The sequence below is a fragment of the Leptodactylus fuscus genome, chromosome 10 (assembly GCF_031893055.1).
Source record: "Leptodactylus fuscus isolate aLepFus1 chromosome 10, aLepFus1.hap2, whole genome shotgun sequence".
NCBI lineage: Eukaryota > Metazoa > Chordata > Amphibia > Anura > Leptodactylidae > Leptodactylus > Leptodactylus fuscus.
In genome coordinates, this window is record NC_134274.1 from 45,544,494 (window position 1) to 45,564,056 (window position 19,563).

Below are 19,563 nucleotides of genomic sequence, written 5' to 3' on the forward strand. Positions count from 1 at the left end.
GGCTTGCTGCGAGCGTCTCTGAAGTAAGAAGTGAGGGAAAGGGCAGGCACTTCCTCTATGCAGAAACAAAGGTTAGAAACAATGAGACTCCAGGAGATAACAAGTCGCTCACATAGATATACAAATAGGAGATCTAGCTTTCAGGGCTAGAATCAAATTATGTCTTCATTTTCTTAAAATTCATTGACATTAAGTCTGCATTTAGTAAGTGAAAGACCCCATGCCAACCACAAAATGGCACCTGTAGTGACTGGCACTACTGTAGAGATCTAAGAGAGGGGAGCAGGCAGGGGTGTAGATATAGAGGGTGCAGTGGTAGCAGCCATTGGACTCTTAGGGGGCATATAAAATATAACACTATTTTATATAGCGTAAGGTAGGTAGGAGCCACATCACAGATTTTGCATCAAGTTACACCTCTGATGAACGGCCTCCATTAGATACTTGGAAAACCAGCTCCTTAGGTAGACTATCCATCAGCTCTCTCAGTAAGGCCTTACTTACACGAAGCTCCAGGCAGTCCGAATGTTGTCATAAGGGACCTATGTAAGGAACTGCATTATAGAAGTTGTCCCACCCCAGAAGCATAACTCTTTAAGAGAGCATCTCCACATTAACCAAAGCATGGAGACTTTAAATGTCTTTAAATATATATATTACACTTATTAGTAAAGTTAATATAATTTAGGATGAAGTTCTAAACGAATCGTACAGCAGAGGGTTAAGTTTTAATTTTTCTAACTTACTAATTATTATTATTAAAAAAAAAAAAATAATAATCCATAAATACTCACTCTCTCGCTGAAATACAAAGTTGTAAGCCCATACAGTCACCATTGTGGAAGCAAACGTCAAGGTTATAAGATGGCATGGCTCCAGTTCTTTAAAGTAGTCATTTATAAAGCTTCGGATGTCAAGCACATGTTTTACAGCAATTTCTTTGTAATTCTGGAAAAGAAAAAAAAATAAAATATAATAAATATATAATCCTATCCTACTAAAATCTGAAAGATTGTGTGTTTGGATGTTTGTTCCCGAATCACGCCGATGTGCCCCAACGGATTAGTGAAATTTGACACATACCTCCAATGGCACCCAGAAAGAAAGATAGGCACCTTAACATCACTGTCGGATGCCGGGTTTTCCAACCGCGAGCCCCGAAGGCATGGCCGGTGGAGGCTGAAGGACCTACGATGATGTCATCTCAGCCATGCGACGAAGGGGGCAGTACTGTGGAGGCGCAGACCGGCCGCCGACCCTTCACGCCAATCTGGGATTGGAGTGGCCGATACAGGGGGCGGAACTATAGCTGCTCACCCAGGGCGCTGCTTGATACGAGCAACATGCCGCCATCAGAGGAGGCCAGCGACCATCGGTAAGTCCGGCCGGGGCCCCAGGAACTGCCACATACCTCCCCAAAGCACTGTCTACCCGTGGCCCCCTGTGCATGGCTGTAGCTGCTGCGCAGCACAGTCAGCACATCCTATGCACATACAGTCTGGGGGTAAGCCGGGGTCGCGGCAGCGGGGTGTGGGGGGCGGGGGGGGATGTAGGGTGGGGAGGGGGAGACCGAGGTCGCGGTGGTGGTGGAGCCACCAGAGTCGCAGCTGGGAGGCATGGGGAGGGGGAGGCCACAGTCACGGAACGAGTCAGGGAGGGGAGGAGGGGAAGATCGGGGTGGCGGGGGTGAGGAGCATGGGGTCGCGGGTACAGGCAGAACAGGGGAAGTGGGAGGGGAGGCCGGGGGGGGGGGGGGGGGGGAGCCAGCGTTTCGCAGCGGGGGGAGAAAAGGGAGGCCAGGGCAGCAGCAGCCGCGAGGCAATGGGGGAGGGGCCAGAGCCACACTGCAAGTGGGACGCGCAAGGAGGGAGGGGGTCACGGACAAAGTTGCAGGTGTTGCTAGTGTGTGCGCATATATATATATATATATATATATATATATATATATATATATATATATATATATCTCCAATAACACAATTAAAAATAAATACATACAAATAAAAATCAAATATGATATACCATAATTTTATTTTGAATCCGGACTGGTAAATTTATTTATTTTTGGTTCTGAACTCACAGTCACCAGATTTACAGCCCAGGCAACTAAGTAGAAAATACAGCAGCCTCCAACCATTGGTAAGAGGGAGGTTAATAGAAGCACATCTCTATGGAATAACGCCATGTTATCTTCACAAAGGCCTCACTTTGGGATACAGAAATTATGTATTATCTTAAAGGAAACCCGCCACATGGAAAATGCTGCTCAAGCTGTATATAGCATGTTGCTCAGACGATGGATATATAGTTTTAGGAGAGAAGATTCTGTATAACATGTCATTTACCCAATTAAATCTCTACTCTATGTTAACCTTTCCGTGACAGATGCCTCCCTCTCTGTGGAATTTCAGCGCTGAAAAAAAAGCCTCCCCATTGACTTCAATGGGTTCCTTTTTCTGTAAGGAACCCATTGAAGTCAATGGGAGGATTTTTTTTCAGCGCTGAAATTCCACACAAAATTCCTCACCATTTTCCTCCGTGTGAATGGACCCTGAAGTTTCCCCATCTAGAACTTTATGGAATATCCACAAGACATGCCATGGATACCCGATAGATGCGGTTCTCACCTCTAGGTATCTTTCAAATGAAAAAGGGCCAATTTGAATAACAGTGGTGTGAATATAGTCTAATGACAGATGACCCCAATGTGCAGGTGCAGTCCTAGGAAAGTTGGGTAACCTCTTTTATGATGTCTATATACGCTCTTCAACACTAGTTCTACCAGCGGATATAACCTGTACTTGCACAGGCCACAATGACTATTGGTGTAAATGCAGATAGAACAGACGACCTCAGGACTGCACATTATACTGTACCTTATAGTGGATACTAATTTTTGCTGTTTACTTATTAATACATCAGGGCCAGTAAATAGATTACAGAAAATGGTTTTCAAATGGTCAGAAAAATACGTCAAAAGGCCATTAAGGGACGTGAAGCCTTCCAAGGATGATGATAAAGCAATTTCCACTATGGATTTTTAGGGTTTACGTTACTTGTGTTTACCATCATCTGATCCATCTCAGGATCACCAGATATGGCTACTGTCAGGATTAAATCTGCCTATCTTTGCAAAAAAAGAAAGTAATATGTCGCAAGCATCTTAAGTAGCAAATCTTTACAGTATTGAAACGTTGCAAAACAGGCCTGGAAAGGACAGAAGAACTGCAAACAGCAGAAAGAATAGAAGGACAAGGGTGAGACGCACAGGGCACAGAACAGGACCACGACAACGATAACAGAACTATGCCCAGTATACGGCGCTCAAGAGCACTGCAACCCCTTCAATGGGTGGAAAGAGCCAAACACACAATCACTAATACGGATGACCTATGCAAAGGATAGGCCATGAGTTTTACAGGTCCAGATAACCCCTTGGGCCTATAGGAAGGCTTGCAGCAAGCTACAACATTTATGTACTCCAAGTTCTGGGGACTGACTCATCGCATTCCCATGAAATGAGACGGTCACGTGACAAGTTTTGTCTACCTCCAGCCTAATAAACCAGAAGAACATACATCTAATCTCCTTTTCTTAGGATAAGCAATTAAAAAAAAAAGACCTGACTGTTGCATATACAACTTACTAACATACAATATGTTGTCTGCATAACAACCAAACCACCCTACAATACTTGTTTACATACTAGTACATGGCACCGGGCCAGCAAAGCTGCTGCCAAATGTCGCAATATGATATAGACTTCTAAGATTTCACCTTACCTTGTACAACACCTACAAATCTCCGCTGAACCAAGATAGCATTACTTAGTAAATGAACTAGATGTATATTATAGTAAGTGGACAAATTAAAGGGGTTATCTGGGGAGTAATAAAGCTCCCTTTATCCCCAATTCAGGGATTAACTGGTTAAACTCGATGACTAATATTCACACCAGTCCCCTGAATTTACTTGGGAACCCTCGTTCCTCCATCTCCCGTGCAGCCATTTCAGCTCCACATAGGCCCGGAACCAGTGGCGTAACTTTTGGCATGCATTCCTGTGCTCTCTATTATACCCCATAGTGGCCACTGCACACAGTATTATGCCCCATAGTGGCCCCTGCACACAGTATTATGCCCCATAGTGGCCCCTGCACACAGTATTATCCCCCATAGTGGCCCCTGCACACAGTATTATCCCCCATAGTGGCCCCTGCACACAGTATTATCCCCCATAGTGGCCCCTGCACACAGTATTATGCCCCATAGTGGCCCCTGCACACACTATTATCCCTCATAGTGACCCCTGCACACAGTATTATGCCCGATTGTGGCCCCTGCACACAGTATTATCCCCCATAGTGGCCCCTGCACACAGTATTATGCCCCATAGTGGCCCCTGCACACAGTATTATCCCCCATAGTGGCCCCTGCACACAGTATTATGCCCCATAGTGGCCCCTGCACACACTATTATCCCTCATAGTGACCCCTGCACACAGTATTATGCCCGATTGTGGCCCCTGCACACAGTATTATGCCCCATTGTGGCCCCTGCACACAGTATTATGCCCCCTAATGAACACCCATGAACAATTATTATACTCTGGGATCTTTTCAGACACCAGGGTATAATAATTGGAGACCCAGGTGGGATAAAAACATGAAAAACACTGTTACTTACCTATCCCCGGTTCCGCTGCATTCCTCGGTGGTGTCTGCCATCTTCAATGACGTCCAGGACATCACATGACCCTGGACGCAAGCCCCGGTCATGCGACGTCACAGAAGTAGGCCTGAAGCCTGCCTGGAGAGGTAAGTAATAGAGTTTTTTTATGTTCTCTTACCTCTCCTGGGCCTCCGATCACTATACTCGAGGATCTGAAAAACCCCCCTGGGTATAATAATGATGTTGGTGGGGCCCGCGACATCACTTACATAAGTAAATAGGGCCTCTTACCAGCTGGAGTAACTCCAGCAGGTAACAGCCTATTAAGAAAAAACATGCAGCAATAGCGGCTGTCGCCAGGTCCCCTAATGTCCTGGGCCCTGTGCCAGCTACTACCCTGGTAGTTATGCCAGGAGTCAGTCATGTGACCAAGAGTCCCATCATCCACAAGGAGACTGAAATACTGAAAGCATAGACAGAGAGAAATTGTTACTACCGCCATATCGATCATTGCTAGAAACTGGAGAAATCCTGCAAAGTCCAATGAAAAGGTCAGTCAGTTCAAGAAATCTGAAAACCGGTGGGATGTTAAACAAGAACTTCATAGTCCTTCATCTAAATGGATTCCTGGGAAAACTAGATCAGCATTAGTTATAGTATAGGAGTGACCTGGAATGATGAGATGAGATGTTTTTACACCTTATACCTCAAGTGCCATTGAGCCTCCTGAAAACTTAGAGGACAATGAAGAACCCCCACCCCACCCAATGGCTACATCTATAGTCGTCTTTTTTTAGATTGTGAGCCTCATATAGGACTCACAATGTATCGTACATTTTTTCCTATCAGCATGTCTTTGTAGAATGGGAGGAAACCCATGCAAACACAGGGAGAACATACAAACTCCTTGCATATGTTGTTCCTGGCGGGTTTCGAACCCAGGGCTCCAGCACTGCAAGGCTTTAGTGCTAACCACTGAGCTACCGTGTTGCTCTGGCTACATCTATAGTCTTGTACTGTGAAGCTGCTTGTTCATTACCACCCAGCAGTGATGATAAAAACTAGTGGCACAAATACTCAATTCAGCACTGCAACATAACACACCCCATCTTAGAGGAGATCCCATTACGGTTACAACTATCGGATATACCATATATGCTGATCTCACATCTATCTCAAGAACAGGGCCCACTTTATGATGATGAGCTGCGCCTGCGCGAGTCTCTCCCCTTTACTTGTACACAGCTCCCTGCTCGGATATTTTCATTGTTTCCGTGAAAGTAAAATAAGACAAACCAGTTTTAACAAAACTTTTACACCAAAACATGGATTAAGAAATGTAATAAACCTCCTTGCCCAAGGCTATATCAGACAGTGGGACTTTTTTGGGGATTGACTGTTTTCTGAGTCATCATAAAGCGATGATTTCAAAGGTTTTGTGCTTGACACAGGCAGTTTTCATGAGAGGAAGGAGGGGGGGGGGGACTTGTCTGCTTCGGCCGTCATGTTGTAACCACAGCTTAGGAGGAAGTTACATTGCTGATGGTAACATCAAATATTAAGGAAACAAATGACAAAAAGTCTGAAAATTACATACAAGATACAATCTAAAGAAAAAGTTATTTATGTTCGTGGAGATGTTGGAAATATTAAATTGATCAACCAAGGCTCAGTTCACACCTGTGCCCTGTCTCCGCCTGGGGATTGCGTTCCCCATTTTGCTTAAAAAATGCAGGGAGAACAGTTCTGCAAGTTGCGCTTTTCTCTCTGCATTTTCTTGCCCTTCTTGTGCGGAAACCATGTTGAAACCTGGCAGACCCCATTATAGTCTACGAGGTCTGCAAGTTTCTGAGTGTAACCGCTTTCTTAAGCAGATAAGGATTCCATTCGGGGGGAGTCCCAAACTGATCCCCTTGAAGGGATCCTATCATTAAAACGCTTTTTTTTCTGCCTAACACATCAGAATAGCCTTAAGAAAGGCTATTCTTCTCCTACCTTTAGATGTCTTCTCTGTGCCACCGTTCGGTATATAATCCGGTTTTCGTCGGTATGCAAATGAGTTCGCTCGCAGCACTGGGTGCGGGCCTCAGTGCTCAAATAGCACTGGAGGTGTCCCCAATGCTGCAAGAGAACTCTCCATCTTCTTCCGGCGGTGGCTTCAAACTTCTAGGCCTCAGGCAGCCGACTGCGCATGCCTGCCGGCCACAAGAAAATGGCCGCTTACAGTACTGTATGGCCATTTTCTTGTGACCGGCATGAATGCGCAGTCAGCTTTGCCCTAGGCCCAAGGCCTAGAAGTTTGAAGCCACCGCCAGAAGAAGACCCGTTCCTGAAGAAGATGGAGGCAGCTCTGGAGATTTCTCTTGCAGCATTGGGGATGCCCCACGTGCTGTTTGAGCGCTGGGGCCCGCCCCCAGTGCTGGGAAAGAACTCATTTGCATACTGACGAAAACCAGATTATATACCGAACGGCGGCACAGAGAAGACATCTAAAGGTAGAAGAATAGCCTTTCTTAAGACTATTCCCACATGTTAGGCAGAAGAAAAATGAGTTTTAATGATAGGATCCCTTTAATAGAAACCTGAACGCCAAGTGTGAACCTAGCGTGAACCTAGCGTCAACTAGCTAAATCTCTTACAAAACAAACTGATATGTGGTAAGCAATACTGATTGATAGGACAAAGGTCCATGAAGAATCTCCACCAAGGTCTAAAGTCCAGATGTGGAGGTGATACCTTTATTATCAGCACCTTTATACTACAGCTCTCTTAGAAGAGGTCTTATCCAGCTGAGCTCGGCCTCAAAGCTGATCACAGCATAAAAAGGAAAAGACAACAGGGAAACCCTGACTTCTGTAGACACCCATGTGAGGTGGTCCGTGGTGGTCATACCCTATAACTGCAGACAATATACTGGAAGACCACAGACCCATCTATTTTTATCACTTGCTGTTGCGGCATGCCTACGAGTATACAGGCTAATGTCCCGTAACTCCCCCTAGTATAGGTAACGTATAGGGAGTCTGTCACCACAGTGCAGCAAAACAACCTAGCCCCAAAGATAAATAGGATAGGGTCACCCGAAACAAACAGTGCTTTGCATCCATTACAGAGATATTGACTTTTGGTAGTATGCAAAAGTCCTTTTTGGAGCATGAAGAGTGATGATGTTGCTCCAAAGACGTAAGCAGAAACCCTTGCTGTTTCAAAAAGCTCATTTGAGCATTGACAAAATTGGCAAAATATGGGCAGAGGCACCAAGTCATAAGATGAAAATGGTTTTTGATTCAGGTGTCATCTATCTATCTATCTATCTATCTATCTATCTATCTATCTATCTATCTACCTATCTACCTATGAACACAGGAGAGGCAGAAGGAAAGGAGGATCAATTCAGCAACCGGGTGTTGGTTCCAATCACATAACCCAGAGCCTGAACCAACCAGGTAACCTAAAGGTTCAGCTAAAATAGAACTCAACAGGATTAAAATTTTGCAAAAGGTCACACACACCTGACACTAGCAGCAAACAGCCAACCACTGCACAGTAATAGAGTATTTAATGGCAGCCAAACACCAAGAAGGCAGTGGACTCCCTCAATGATGTCCATATTCCCAAAAAGTATTGGGGAACAGTCCTCAGAAAAAAAACGAATCGGCATGTGGGATTCCACCTGTCCCACCCCCTCTTCCACCTGTTATCTGCGGGTAACCACAACTTAAAGCCAGTGCACTGCCCTGGCATCCAGCCGCGAACTCAGCTCTGGATTAGGCCCAATGAATGGGCCTAGTCCGGAGGCGGGAGTGTCTTCAGGCGGAGTCTCCTCGTGATTCACCTGAAGACACTCCCGCCTCCGGACTAGGCCCATTCATGAGCACCTCGTTTCTTTTTCCGGGAGCCGGAACAAACTAGTTCCCAGAAAAAAAAAAAAAAAAAACAAACACATGAGCGACTCCCATTGATTTCAATGGGAGCTGTCTTTTTGGTCAGGATTTTGAGGCGGATACGGCCTCAAAATCCTGATCAAAAAACACTGTCTGAACTTACCCTTAAAAAGTTGTTAAATCCCTCTGACAAGTTTGGCCGATATACATATAATGTGAATGGCCAGCTTAAAGGAATCCTATCATTCAGACATTTTTTTTTTCTAAGTACCAAGTCGGAATAGGAAAGGCTATTCGTCTCCTACCTTTCGTCATCTTCTCCGCGCCACCGTTCGCCAACAATCCTGGTTTCTCTCGGTATGCAAATTAGTGCTCTCACAGTACTGGGGGTGGGCCCCAGTGCCCAGACAGCGCTGGGAGCGTCCCCAATGCTGCGAGAGAACTCTCTCCAGCGTCGCCTCTATCTTCGTCAGGAATGGCCTCTTCATTCTCTTCTTCCGGCGGTGTCTTCTTACTTCTAGGCCTCGGGCAGCGTAGACTGCGCATGTCCACAGGCCCCGAGGAAAAGGCCGCTTACAATACTACGCAAGCGGCCATTTTCTCTTGGCCTATGGGCATGCGCAGTCTGCTCTGCCTAAGGCCTTAGAAGTTACAAGCCACCGTCGGAAGAAGAGGCTGAAGATGACACTGCTGAAGAAGAGAAGGCGGCGCTGGAGAGAGTTCTCTCGCAGCATTGGGGACGCCCCTAGTGCTGTCTGAGTGCTGGGGCCTGCCCCCAGTGCTGCAAGAAAGCTAATTTACATACCGACAAGAACCTGGATTGCAGGCGAATGGCGGCTTGGAGAAGACAACGAAAGGTAGGAGAAGAATAGCCTTTCTTAAGGCTATTCCGACGGGGTACTTAGAAAAAATGTTGTCTGAATGATAGGATCCCTTTAAGCTAGCTGTGCCATATATAAAAACCTCAAGTACATGAGGGTACCCAGATATTGGCCTTCCATCCTCTACCAAGAAGAAAAAAGAAAAGGAAAGACTCTGGTAAAAAAAAAAAAAAAAAAAAAAAAAAAGTGAGGTTCACAGGTGAACTCAAAATAGTTTGATCCAAAAAGGATTCCTAACAGTTACACGCAGTGGATACCCAAATCCGTCTTTTTAGACAAATTAGTCAATTGGCGTCCACCAAACAAACTCTCCGTTTTTGACAAACCCATTCCCCCACTCAACACCCCTCTGAGCATGCACAAAGGCAAAAGTGGATCACAAAATGGACACAAACAGATAACTAATCCATTGGTGATCTATTCGTGTCCACTTCCATAGACGTTAATTTATAGGAAAAAAGAACCGAAAAAGGATTTCTTGCTGTTCATCAGGAATCACCATTTTTTTTAGACAAAGTCCTGAAAATCTGATTTACTTCTACCCCTAAAGAGCAGATACCAGACAGACGCTCCAAACGTACACCTGCGGGGGGTTTTACAGCCCATTGAAATCCATGGGTTTTAACTCGAATCATTCAAAATCAGTTTTTGAGGATTTTGAGTTGGTTTCATCTGCTGATGTGAACCTGGCCTGAGCTGGACAGCTCACGAGTATGGATAGCATTCCTCTAACTACACAGAGGGAATTGCGACTTACCGGTACATTTATACTGTAGGAAGATTTATGTAGTACAGGCTTGTTTGCCTTTATACAGCAATAACAGACGGTGTATACTGTATAGGCCTCACCCATTCAGACAAAGCAGCCTATGTGCAAACTGCACTGGGACATTAGAAGTCATGGGCTAAAAGGACACCTCATACTTATCTATGAGGGCACTGCCTCGTGTTCTGGTGGATTTGTTATTGTATGTATTACTCAGCACCAGTTATTATAGATATTATAATAATTAGATCCATTACAATGACAGTACTGTCACTATCACCACCTCTACATATATACATAGCATTCTGCACTGACAGGTCACAAATGTCATACTGTAATAATTCAATTATCCTAAAAGCAAAACAGATGAGATCACAAACGTGTCATTAAACCAGATGTGCGGAGGAAAAACCTGTCCAGCTACTGTGTCTAACAATTGGACACTTATCACGGGAACCATATTCTTTACAATTTTCTTTCCATATAAGAGTTAGCTGTAGTGTATGGAGTGTATTCCTGTGCGGGTACCACAGCATACTTATATGGGAGCAACAGAGCATTACATGGCAGGACTGACAGCTATATGGACTGTAGTGTATGGAGTGTATTCCTGTGCGGGTACCACAGCATACTCATATGGGAGCACCAGAGTATTGTATGGCAGGACTGACAGCTATATGGACTGTAGTGTATGGAGTGTATTCCTGTGCGGGTACCACAGCATACTTATATGGGAGCAACAAAGCATTACATGGCAGGACTGACCGCTATATGGACTGTAGTGTAAGGAGTGTATTCCTGTGCGGGTACCACAGCATACTTATATGGGAGCACCAGAGTATTGTATGGCAGGACTGACCGCTATATGGACTGTAGTGTAAGGAGTGTATTCCTGTGCGGGTACCACAGCATACTTATATGGGAGCAACAGAGCATTACATGGCAGGACTGACCGCTATATGTAGTGTATGGAGTGTATTCCTGTGCGGGTACCACAGCATACTTATATGGGAGCACCAGAGGATTACATGGCAGGACTGACAGCTATATGGACTGTAGTGTATGGAGTGTATTCCTGTGCGGGTACCACAACATACTTATATGGGAGCACCAGAGTATTGTATGGCAGGACTGACCGCTATATGGACTGTAGTGTAAGGAGTGTATTCCTGTGCGGGTACCACAGCATACTTATATGGGAGCAACAGAGCATTACATGGCAGGACTGACCGCTATATGTAGTGTATGTAGTGTATTCCTGTGCGGGTACCACAGCATACTTATATGGGAGCAACAGAGCATTACATGGCAGGACTGACCGCTATATGGACTGTAGTGTAAGGAGTGTATTCCTGTGCGGGTACCACAGCATACTTATATGGGAGCACCAGAGGATTACATGGCAGGACTGACAGCTATATGGACTGTAGTGTAAGGAGTGTATTCCTGTGCGGGTACCACAGCATACTTATATGGGAGCACCAGAGGATTACATGGCAGGACTGACAGCTATATGGACTGTAGTGTATGGAGTGTATTCCTGTGCGGGTACCACAGCATACTTATATGGGAGCACCAGAGTATTACATGGCAGGACTGACCGCTATATGGACTGTAGTGTATGGAGTGTATTCCTGTGCAGGTACCACAACATACTTATATGGGAGCACCAGAGTATTGTATGGCAGGACTGACCGCTATATGGACTGTAGTGTATGGAGTGTATTCCTGTGCAGGTACCACAACATACTTATATGGGAGCACCAGAGTATTGTATGGCAGGACTGACCGCTATATGGACTGTAGTGTAAGGAGTGTATTCCTGTGCGGGTACCACAGCATACTTATATGGGAGCACCAGAGTATTACATGGCAGGACTGACAGCTATATGGACTGGAGTGTATTCCTGTGCAGGTACCACAACATACTTATATGGGAGCACCAGAGTATTGTATGGCAGGCCTGACCGCTATATGTAGTGTATGGAGTGTATTCCTGTGCGGGAACCACAGCATACTTATATGGGAGCACCAGAGTATTATATGGCAGGACTGACCGCTATATGGACTGTAGTGTATGGAGTGTATTCCTGTGCGGGAACCACAGCATACTTATATGGGAGCACCAGAGTATTGTATGGCAGGACTGACAGCTATATGGACTGTAGTGTATGGAGTGTATTCCTGTGCAGGTACCACAGCATACTCATATGGGAGCACCAGAGTATTACATGGCAGGACAGACCGCTATATGGACTGGAGTGTATGGAGTGTATGCCTGTGCGGGTACCACAGCATACTTATATGGGAGCACCAGAGGATTGTATGGCAGGACTGACCGCTATATGTAGTGTATGGAGTGTATTCCTGTGCGGGAACCACAGCATACTTATATGGGAGCACCAGAGTATTATATGGCAGGACTGACCGCTATATGGACTGTAGTGTATGGAGTGTATTCCTGTGCGGGAACCACAGCATACTTATATGGGAGCACCAGAGTATTGTATGGCAGGACTGACAGCTATATGGACTGTAGTGTATGGAGTGTATTCCTGTGCAGGTACCACAACATACTTATATGGGAGCACCAGAGGATTGTATGGCAGGACTGACAGCTATATGGACTGTAGTGTATGGAGTGTATTCCTGTGCAGGTACCACAGCATACTCATATGGGAGCAACAGAGTATTACATGGCAGGACAGACAGCTATATGGACTGTAGTGTATGGAGTGTATTCCTGTGCGGGTACCACAACATACTTACGGTATATGGGAGCACCAGAGTATTACCGTACATGGCAGGACTGACAGCTATATGGACTGTAGTGTATGGAGTGTATTCCTGTGCGGGTACCACAACATACTTATATGGGAGCACCAGAGGATTACATGGCAGGACTGACAGCTATATGGACTGTAGTGTATGGAGTGTATGCCTGTGCGGGTACCACAACATACTTATATGGGAGCACCAGAGTATTACATGGCAGGACTGACAGCTATATGGACTGTAGTGTATGGAGTGTATTCCTGTGCGGGTACCACAGCATACTCATATGGGAGCACCAGAGTATTACATGGCAGGACAGACCGCTATATGGACTGTAGTGTATGGAGTGTATTCCTGTGCGGGTACCACAGCATACTTATATGGGAGCACCAGAGTATTACATGGCAGGACAGACAGCTATATGGACTGTAGTGTATGGAGTGTATTCCTGTGCAGGTACCACAGCATACTCATATGGGAGCACCAGAGTATTACATGGCAGGACAGACCGCTATATGGACTGTAGTGTATGGAGTGTATTCCTGTGCGGGTACCACAACATACTTATATGGGAGCACCAGAGTATTACATGGCAGGACTGACAGCTATATGGACTGTAGTGTATGGAGTGTATTCCTGTGCGGGTACCACAGCATACTCATATGGGAGCACCAGAGTATTACATGGCAGGACAGACCGCTATATGGACTGGAGTGTATGGAGTGTATGCCTGTGCAGGTACCACAACATAGATAATTGGTATGAAAAACACAGTGTGAACACATCCCAATGGTCCAATCTGTGAAATTACCATCAAGTTCTGTGCTGAGCAGATGAGACATCTGCATCTTTTCTATAGAAAATAATGCAATGATAATATTATTATTACAATGTTGTTCTAATAACAATAACCAAACTAGTCCTGTGTTACTAATACAATGCCTAATATAACACTGCCCCCTACACGACAGCCCAGCACCCTCACACACACTCAGCTTCCTACCTCTCCTAACCAGTCCCTGAGACTTTCAGAAAGTTCCACCAATACAATGAACTTCTTCTGACATCTGTGCTATGGCTTTAAGGTTTCCCAAATGCAGTGAAACTACAACTCCCAGCATGCCCTAACCCCATTTACGGCAGCAGGAGAGAGGTTTGCTTTGCGGACAGCCCCTTGCTTGAGGGGGTTACACTAGTGAGTCCACTCACCTGTAGATCCATGTCGGTCAGGTCAGTCGGCAGAGCCCCTGTATACACAGAGCGGTGACCTGGTACAATAGGGAAGCGCCTGCCAGTGTCCTCCTATCTCCAGCCGCGGGCCGCTCTCCTCCCCTGATTTAAAGCTCTGCTTCTCATTGCCAGCCGGCTCTGTAGCTCCTCCTCCTCGCCCCTCCCTCACAGCCGGCCGGAAATGGCGTGTCACCTGCTGCCCTTGTCTCTTGCTTAGTAACGACGCCATCACGCATAGCAACGGCGCAAAACCGCGGTTGGCGGCTGTAGCGACATCTAGCGCTGGAGGGACGGAAGTAGAGTTACCTCACAGCTGTGCCCGGGGTATGGGACTGCACATAGATTATCATAGCCGCCGCACATAGACACTAGTAGGCCGTACTATTACAGCTTATAAGGAAGGCTTGTCTGATTATGGGAAAGCTGGGTCAGACATTTGATTAGGTGATATCTGCCTTTCCCAAATTCCTAAAAGGAAACTCAATGGTACATTAGGTTCTGTTCACATGGTGGAAAATTCAAGGGCGTACTTTGTGCTGAAATCTGAGTGAAATGATAGTGACGCTGAGTTTCCAATTACTTGGGTCCTCATGGGGACACGAAAGACCCCATCGAATGAAAAAACAGCAACCCCCAGACCCCATAGACCAGTGATTCTCAACCTTTCTAATACCGTGACCCCACAATACAGTTCCTCATGTTGCGGTGACCCCATTCAGTTTGGAACATGTGTCCATAATGGCGTGCGTTCCAGCTGAATAGCGCTGCTGTAGACAGTAGCGTGGCTTCTCAGTGGCTAAAGCCATCAAAAATATGTATTTTCTGATGGCTTTAGGCATACCTCGCAACTTTTGAAGATTAGAAAGAGGGAGAAAGTATGTGGCGCGCGCAGCGGCGAATTTAGCTCCGCCTACTTTTATGTTGACTCCGCCCTCTCATTCATTTTTCATGTGCTCCCACACAGTATAATCCTCCTACAGTCACCCGTACATTATATGTCCCCCCGCCATCTCTCCCCCAGTTTCATATAACCCCTTCATCTGCCCCCAGTTTCATGTCCCCCATCTCTTCCCCAGTTTCATGTCCCCCCATCACTGCCTCCAGTGTCAAGCCGTACCCCCCCCCTCTTCATCTGCCCACAGTTTCATGTCCCCCCCATCTGTTCCATCTGTTTCATTTTCCCCTATCTCTGCCCAGAGCTTCATGTCCCTCCATCTCTGCCCCCAGTGTCATGCCGTCCCCCCCCTTCATCTACCCAGTTTCATGTCCCTCCATCTCTGCCCCCAGTGTCATGCCGTCCCCCCCCCCCCCTTCATCTGCCCACAGTTTCATGTCCCTCCATCTCTGCCCCCAGTGTCATGCCGTCCCCCCTTCATCTGCCCACAGTTTCATGTCCCTCCATCTCTGCCCCCAGTGTCATGCCGTCCCCCCCCCCTTCATCTGCCCACAGTTTCATGTCCCTCCATCTCTGCCCCCAGTGTCATGCCGTCCCCCCTTCATCTGCCCACAGTTTCATGTCCCTCCATCTCTGCCCCCAGTGTCATGCCGTCCCCCCGTCATCTGCCCCTTCATTATGTTCCACCTTAATGTTTAAAAAAAAAACCAAACAAACACTTATACTCACCTTCCAGCTGCCTGCTCAGTCTCGCTCACTCATATAGTTATAGCCGCGATGTGATGTCATCACATTGTGGCTACACATACAGAAGTCGCAGCATAGCGTTAAAATAGGAGCAGGCTGTGACAGCTCCTGTTTTAATCGCCTGTGTTTTCAACTCATCGGCGTCCTCCTTGCGCCGATCAGTTGAAACCGGGACATACCTCCCACCGACCGGGACAGTTGGGAGGTATGTGGCGACCCCTGTGTTTTGGTCGTTCGACCCCCGCCGGGCTCGCGACCCCCAGGTTGAGAACCGCTGCCATAGAGTATAATGGAGTCCGCTGCAGAATAAACCGGAGAAAAGTCCTCCTTGTAGGACAGTTTTAAGCGGAGTCTGAGGGCGGGGTCACACCTGCGCGCCCGGTCTCCATTTTCAGGTTTCTGTCTTCTGCCCGAGAAACTGGACAGGACACGGAAACCGGCAGTCAGTCTTCAAACCCGTTCATTTGAATGGGTTTGCAAATTGTCCACCCGTGAGCGTGTTCTGCCTCTCCGAGCTGAAACCGTTTTTTTTTAACCAAACACAAAGTCGGACATGCAGGACTCTATGTCCGATTAAAAAAAAAAAACGGTTTCGCTGCGGAGACCAGAAGACGCTCATGGGCGGACACTGACTGCCGGGTTTCTTTCTCCTGTCCAGGTTCTCGGGCAGAAGACAGAAACCCACAAAGCGGAGATCGGGCACAGGTGTGAACTCACCCTAATTCCAACACAAGTGTGAATCCAGCCAAAGGCCAGGGCCCCACTGAGCGTAAACGCCGCGATTTGCCCTCAGTGGAGACGCTGCGGGAAAAAACGCGGCGTTTTATAGTGCAAGCAAAGGGGATGAGATTCATGCAAATCCCATGCTCACTTTGCGGAAAAAAACACTGTGCGGACATGCTGCGATTTGCAAAGCCGTTGCGGCTTTACAAATCGCAGCATGTCAATTATATCTATGGAAACGGCGGCGGCTTTCCCGTTGATATAATGTTAAGCGAAAGTTTCTGTTAAAAGCGCTGTGGAAAGAACTGCAATGCGTTCACACAGCGGTTCTTTTCGCAGCGGTTTAGTGGTGCGGATACACCCAGTGGAGCCTTAGCCTTAAAGGGATTGTCCAGGCAAAAGTGGACAACACTTTAAACGTTATAATCAGCTGGGGGCAGTGAAAATTTTTTTAAAAAATACACGCATGTCCCTGTTGCTCTGGTGTCCTCCCTTGCGTCCCGATTCTTCTGCTCCAGCAGGTCTCTTCCAGAGTTGTACTGAAGCGAAGGGCCTGAATGTCACTACAGGGTTCGCATGGGGTTTTTTGGCCCGGAACCTGAGGTGGAGGCCGCCATATCAGGGCTTTTTTTTTTTTTTTTAGTGAAACAATTTTTTTTTTGTTTGTTTGTTTTCTTTAATGGTTCTATAAAAAACACAAAATTGCCGTATTTCAACTTTTTTGTTCTATTTCCCCATGGCATATTTACTGCATGTTTAGTTTTCTTTGGTAACATTTATTACTACATAGGGCGGATTCACACCTGCGCCCAGTCTCCAATTTGTGGGTTTCCGTCTTCTGCCGACAAGAGATGAAAATCCCGCATTCAGTGTCCGCCGGTGAGCGTCTTCTGGTCTCTGCGGCAAAACCTTTTTTTTTTTTAACTAGACACAAAGTCCTGCATGTCCAACTTTGTGTCCGGTTAAAACAAACGGTTTCGCCGCGGAGACCGGAAGACGCTCACAAGGGGACACTTTGCAAATCCATTCAAGTGAATGGGTCTGAAAACTGACTATCGGTTTCCATCTCCTGTCCAGTTTCTCGGGCAGAAGGCGGAAACCTGAAAAGACCGGGGGCAGGTATGAACCCGCCCTTAACTGATAACTTTTTATACCATTACAGGGACCATCATGTGGGATAAATAGTTTTTGTTCTGTAAGCGGACGGAGTTAGACTTGTCTCTGTGTAGTGGCCCTATTAGACCGAGGCAATGAAGCAGCCAAGAGTAGGGCGCAGATGCTCATGCAAGCACTTATTCCTGACCATTGGCCTGTCTCAGGCTCAGTTTATATGGCAGCTTCTTGATGAATAACTACATGCAGTTCTGAGTAGTATATGTCTACTATTCTAGTAACCCAGAGGTTTTCAGTTTACTGCTTTTAGTGTGCATGTCTTTATTGCAGATATACACTGCATACAGGTCTTCAAAAACGTCCAGTGAGGGGGCCACACGGTGGCTCAGTGGTTAGCACTGCAGCGCTGGGGTCTTGGTGTTCAAATCCCGGCAAGGGCAAAAAACCATCTGCAAGGAGTTTGCATGGATTTCCATCCCATATTCCAAAAACATACTGATAGGGAAAAATGTACATTGGGAGCTCTATGTGGGGCTCACAATCTACATTAAAAAAAAAAAAAAACGTCCAGTGTAAACCCAGTCTAAGGGTGCATTCACACTGAGTAAACGCTAGCTTATTCTGAACGTAAAACACGTTCAGAATAAGCGGCGTCTAAAGCAGCTCCATTCATTTCTATGGGAGCGGGGATACGAGCGCTCCCCATAGAAATGAATGGGCTGCTTCTTTCACTCCGTGCAGTCCCATTGAAGTGAATGGGGAGTGCCGGCGTATACGGCAAGCTCTGCTCATGCCGGAGCGTACACGCCGGCACTCCCCATTCACTTCAATGGGACTGCACGGAGTGAAAGAAGCAGACCATTCATTTCTATGGGGAGTGCTCGTATCCCCGCTCCCATAGAAATGAATGGAGCTGCTTTAGACGCCGCTTATTCTGAACGTGTTTTACGTTCAGAATAAGCTAGCGTTTACTCAGTGTGAATTCACCCTAAGGCTGGGGCCCCACGGTGCGGAAATGCCGCGTGAAAAATTGCAACTTTTACAGTACTTGCAAAGTGGATGGGATTCATGCAAATCCCATGCCCACTTTGCGGAAAAAATTGCAGCGCGGACATGTTGTGATTTCCAAAAACGTTGCGGTTTTGAAAATTGCAGCATGTCAAATGAATGGGCCTAGTCGGGAGAAGCGAGTGTCTGTGGGTGGATTCTTAAGGCGAATCGGCCTGAAGAATGAGCATGTCGCTTCTTTTTTCCCGAGAGCCGGAAGAAACAGCTCCCGGAAAAAAGAACTGACTGGCTCCCATTGAAATCAATGGGAGCCGTTTTTCTGGTCAGGATTTTGAGGCGGATACGGCCTCAAAATCCTGATGAAAATACCCTGTGTAAACTCAGCATAATACCACCTTAAATCTTCTAAATCTGCACTATTTCCTGCTAAATACTGTAATACAGCCAGCACCCTTCAGCAGCCAGATCAGCTCCTGAGCCCTCTTCTTACGTCTGATCCAACATTATCATGTACATGACTATCAGATGCTGGAAGGGGTTAAAAGCAATGGTTGTCCGTCATGTCAGGGCTCAAGCACTCTAATGAGTGAAACGTCACTTATGGGATGCATGTGGAGACCATGGTTTGTTACCACATACAGATAAGCCAGCAAATCTACATCTAACTGCAAATCTGCCTCTGAAAACTAAGACTCCAGTGGAAAAAATCTGCCGTCTGAACATGGCCTTAGCAGGATATGTGTCATTATACAACTATAGGGAGATCTGCAGATCAGTCTGGGTCAGTGGATATAACACAAGTCAGGGTTGGTTCACACTAGTGTATGTATTCCGTCCGGGGGGGGGGGTCTCCATGCAAACTCTTACTGG

The 19,563-nt window shown here is 46.5% G+C and overlaps 1 protein-coding gene across 1 annotated transcript in view; it reads right to left on the reverse strand.

Annotated features, from left to right (window-relative positions):
• Positions 1-14,364, reverse strand: part of SGPL1 (sphingosine-1-phosphate lyase 1) — a 40,714-nt gene extending 26,350 nt beyond the window's left edge. Inside the window, exons 1-2 of the mRNA XM_075258657.1 lie at positions 14,187-14,364; positions 795-948 (exon numbers count right to left, since the gene is read on the reverse strand). Coding sequence (XP_075114758.1) covers positions 795-948; positions 14,187-14,198 — 166 coding nt within the window. The 5' untranslated portion in view covers positions 14,199-14,364. The remainder of the gene's footprint in view (positions 1-794; positions 949-14,186) is intronic.
• Between the last annotated feature and the right edge of the window lie 5,199 nt (positions 14,365-19,563).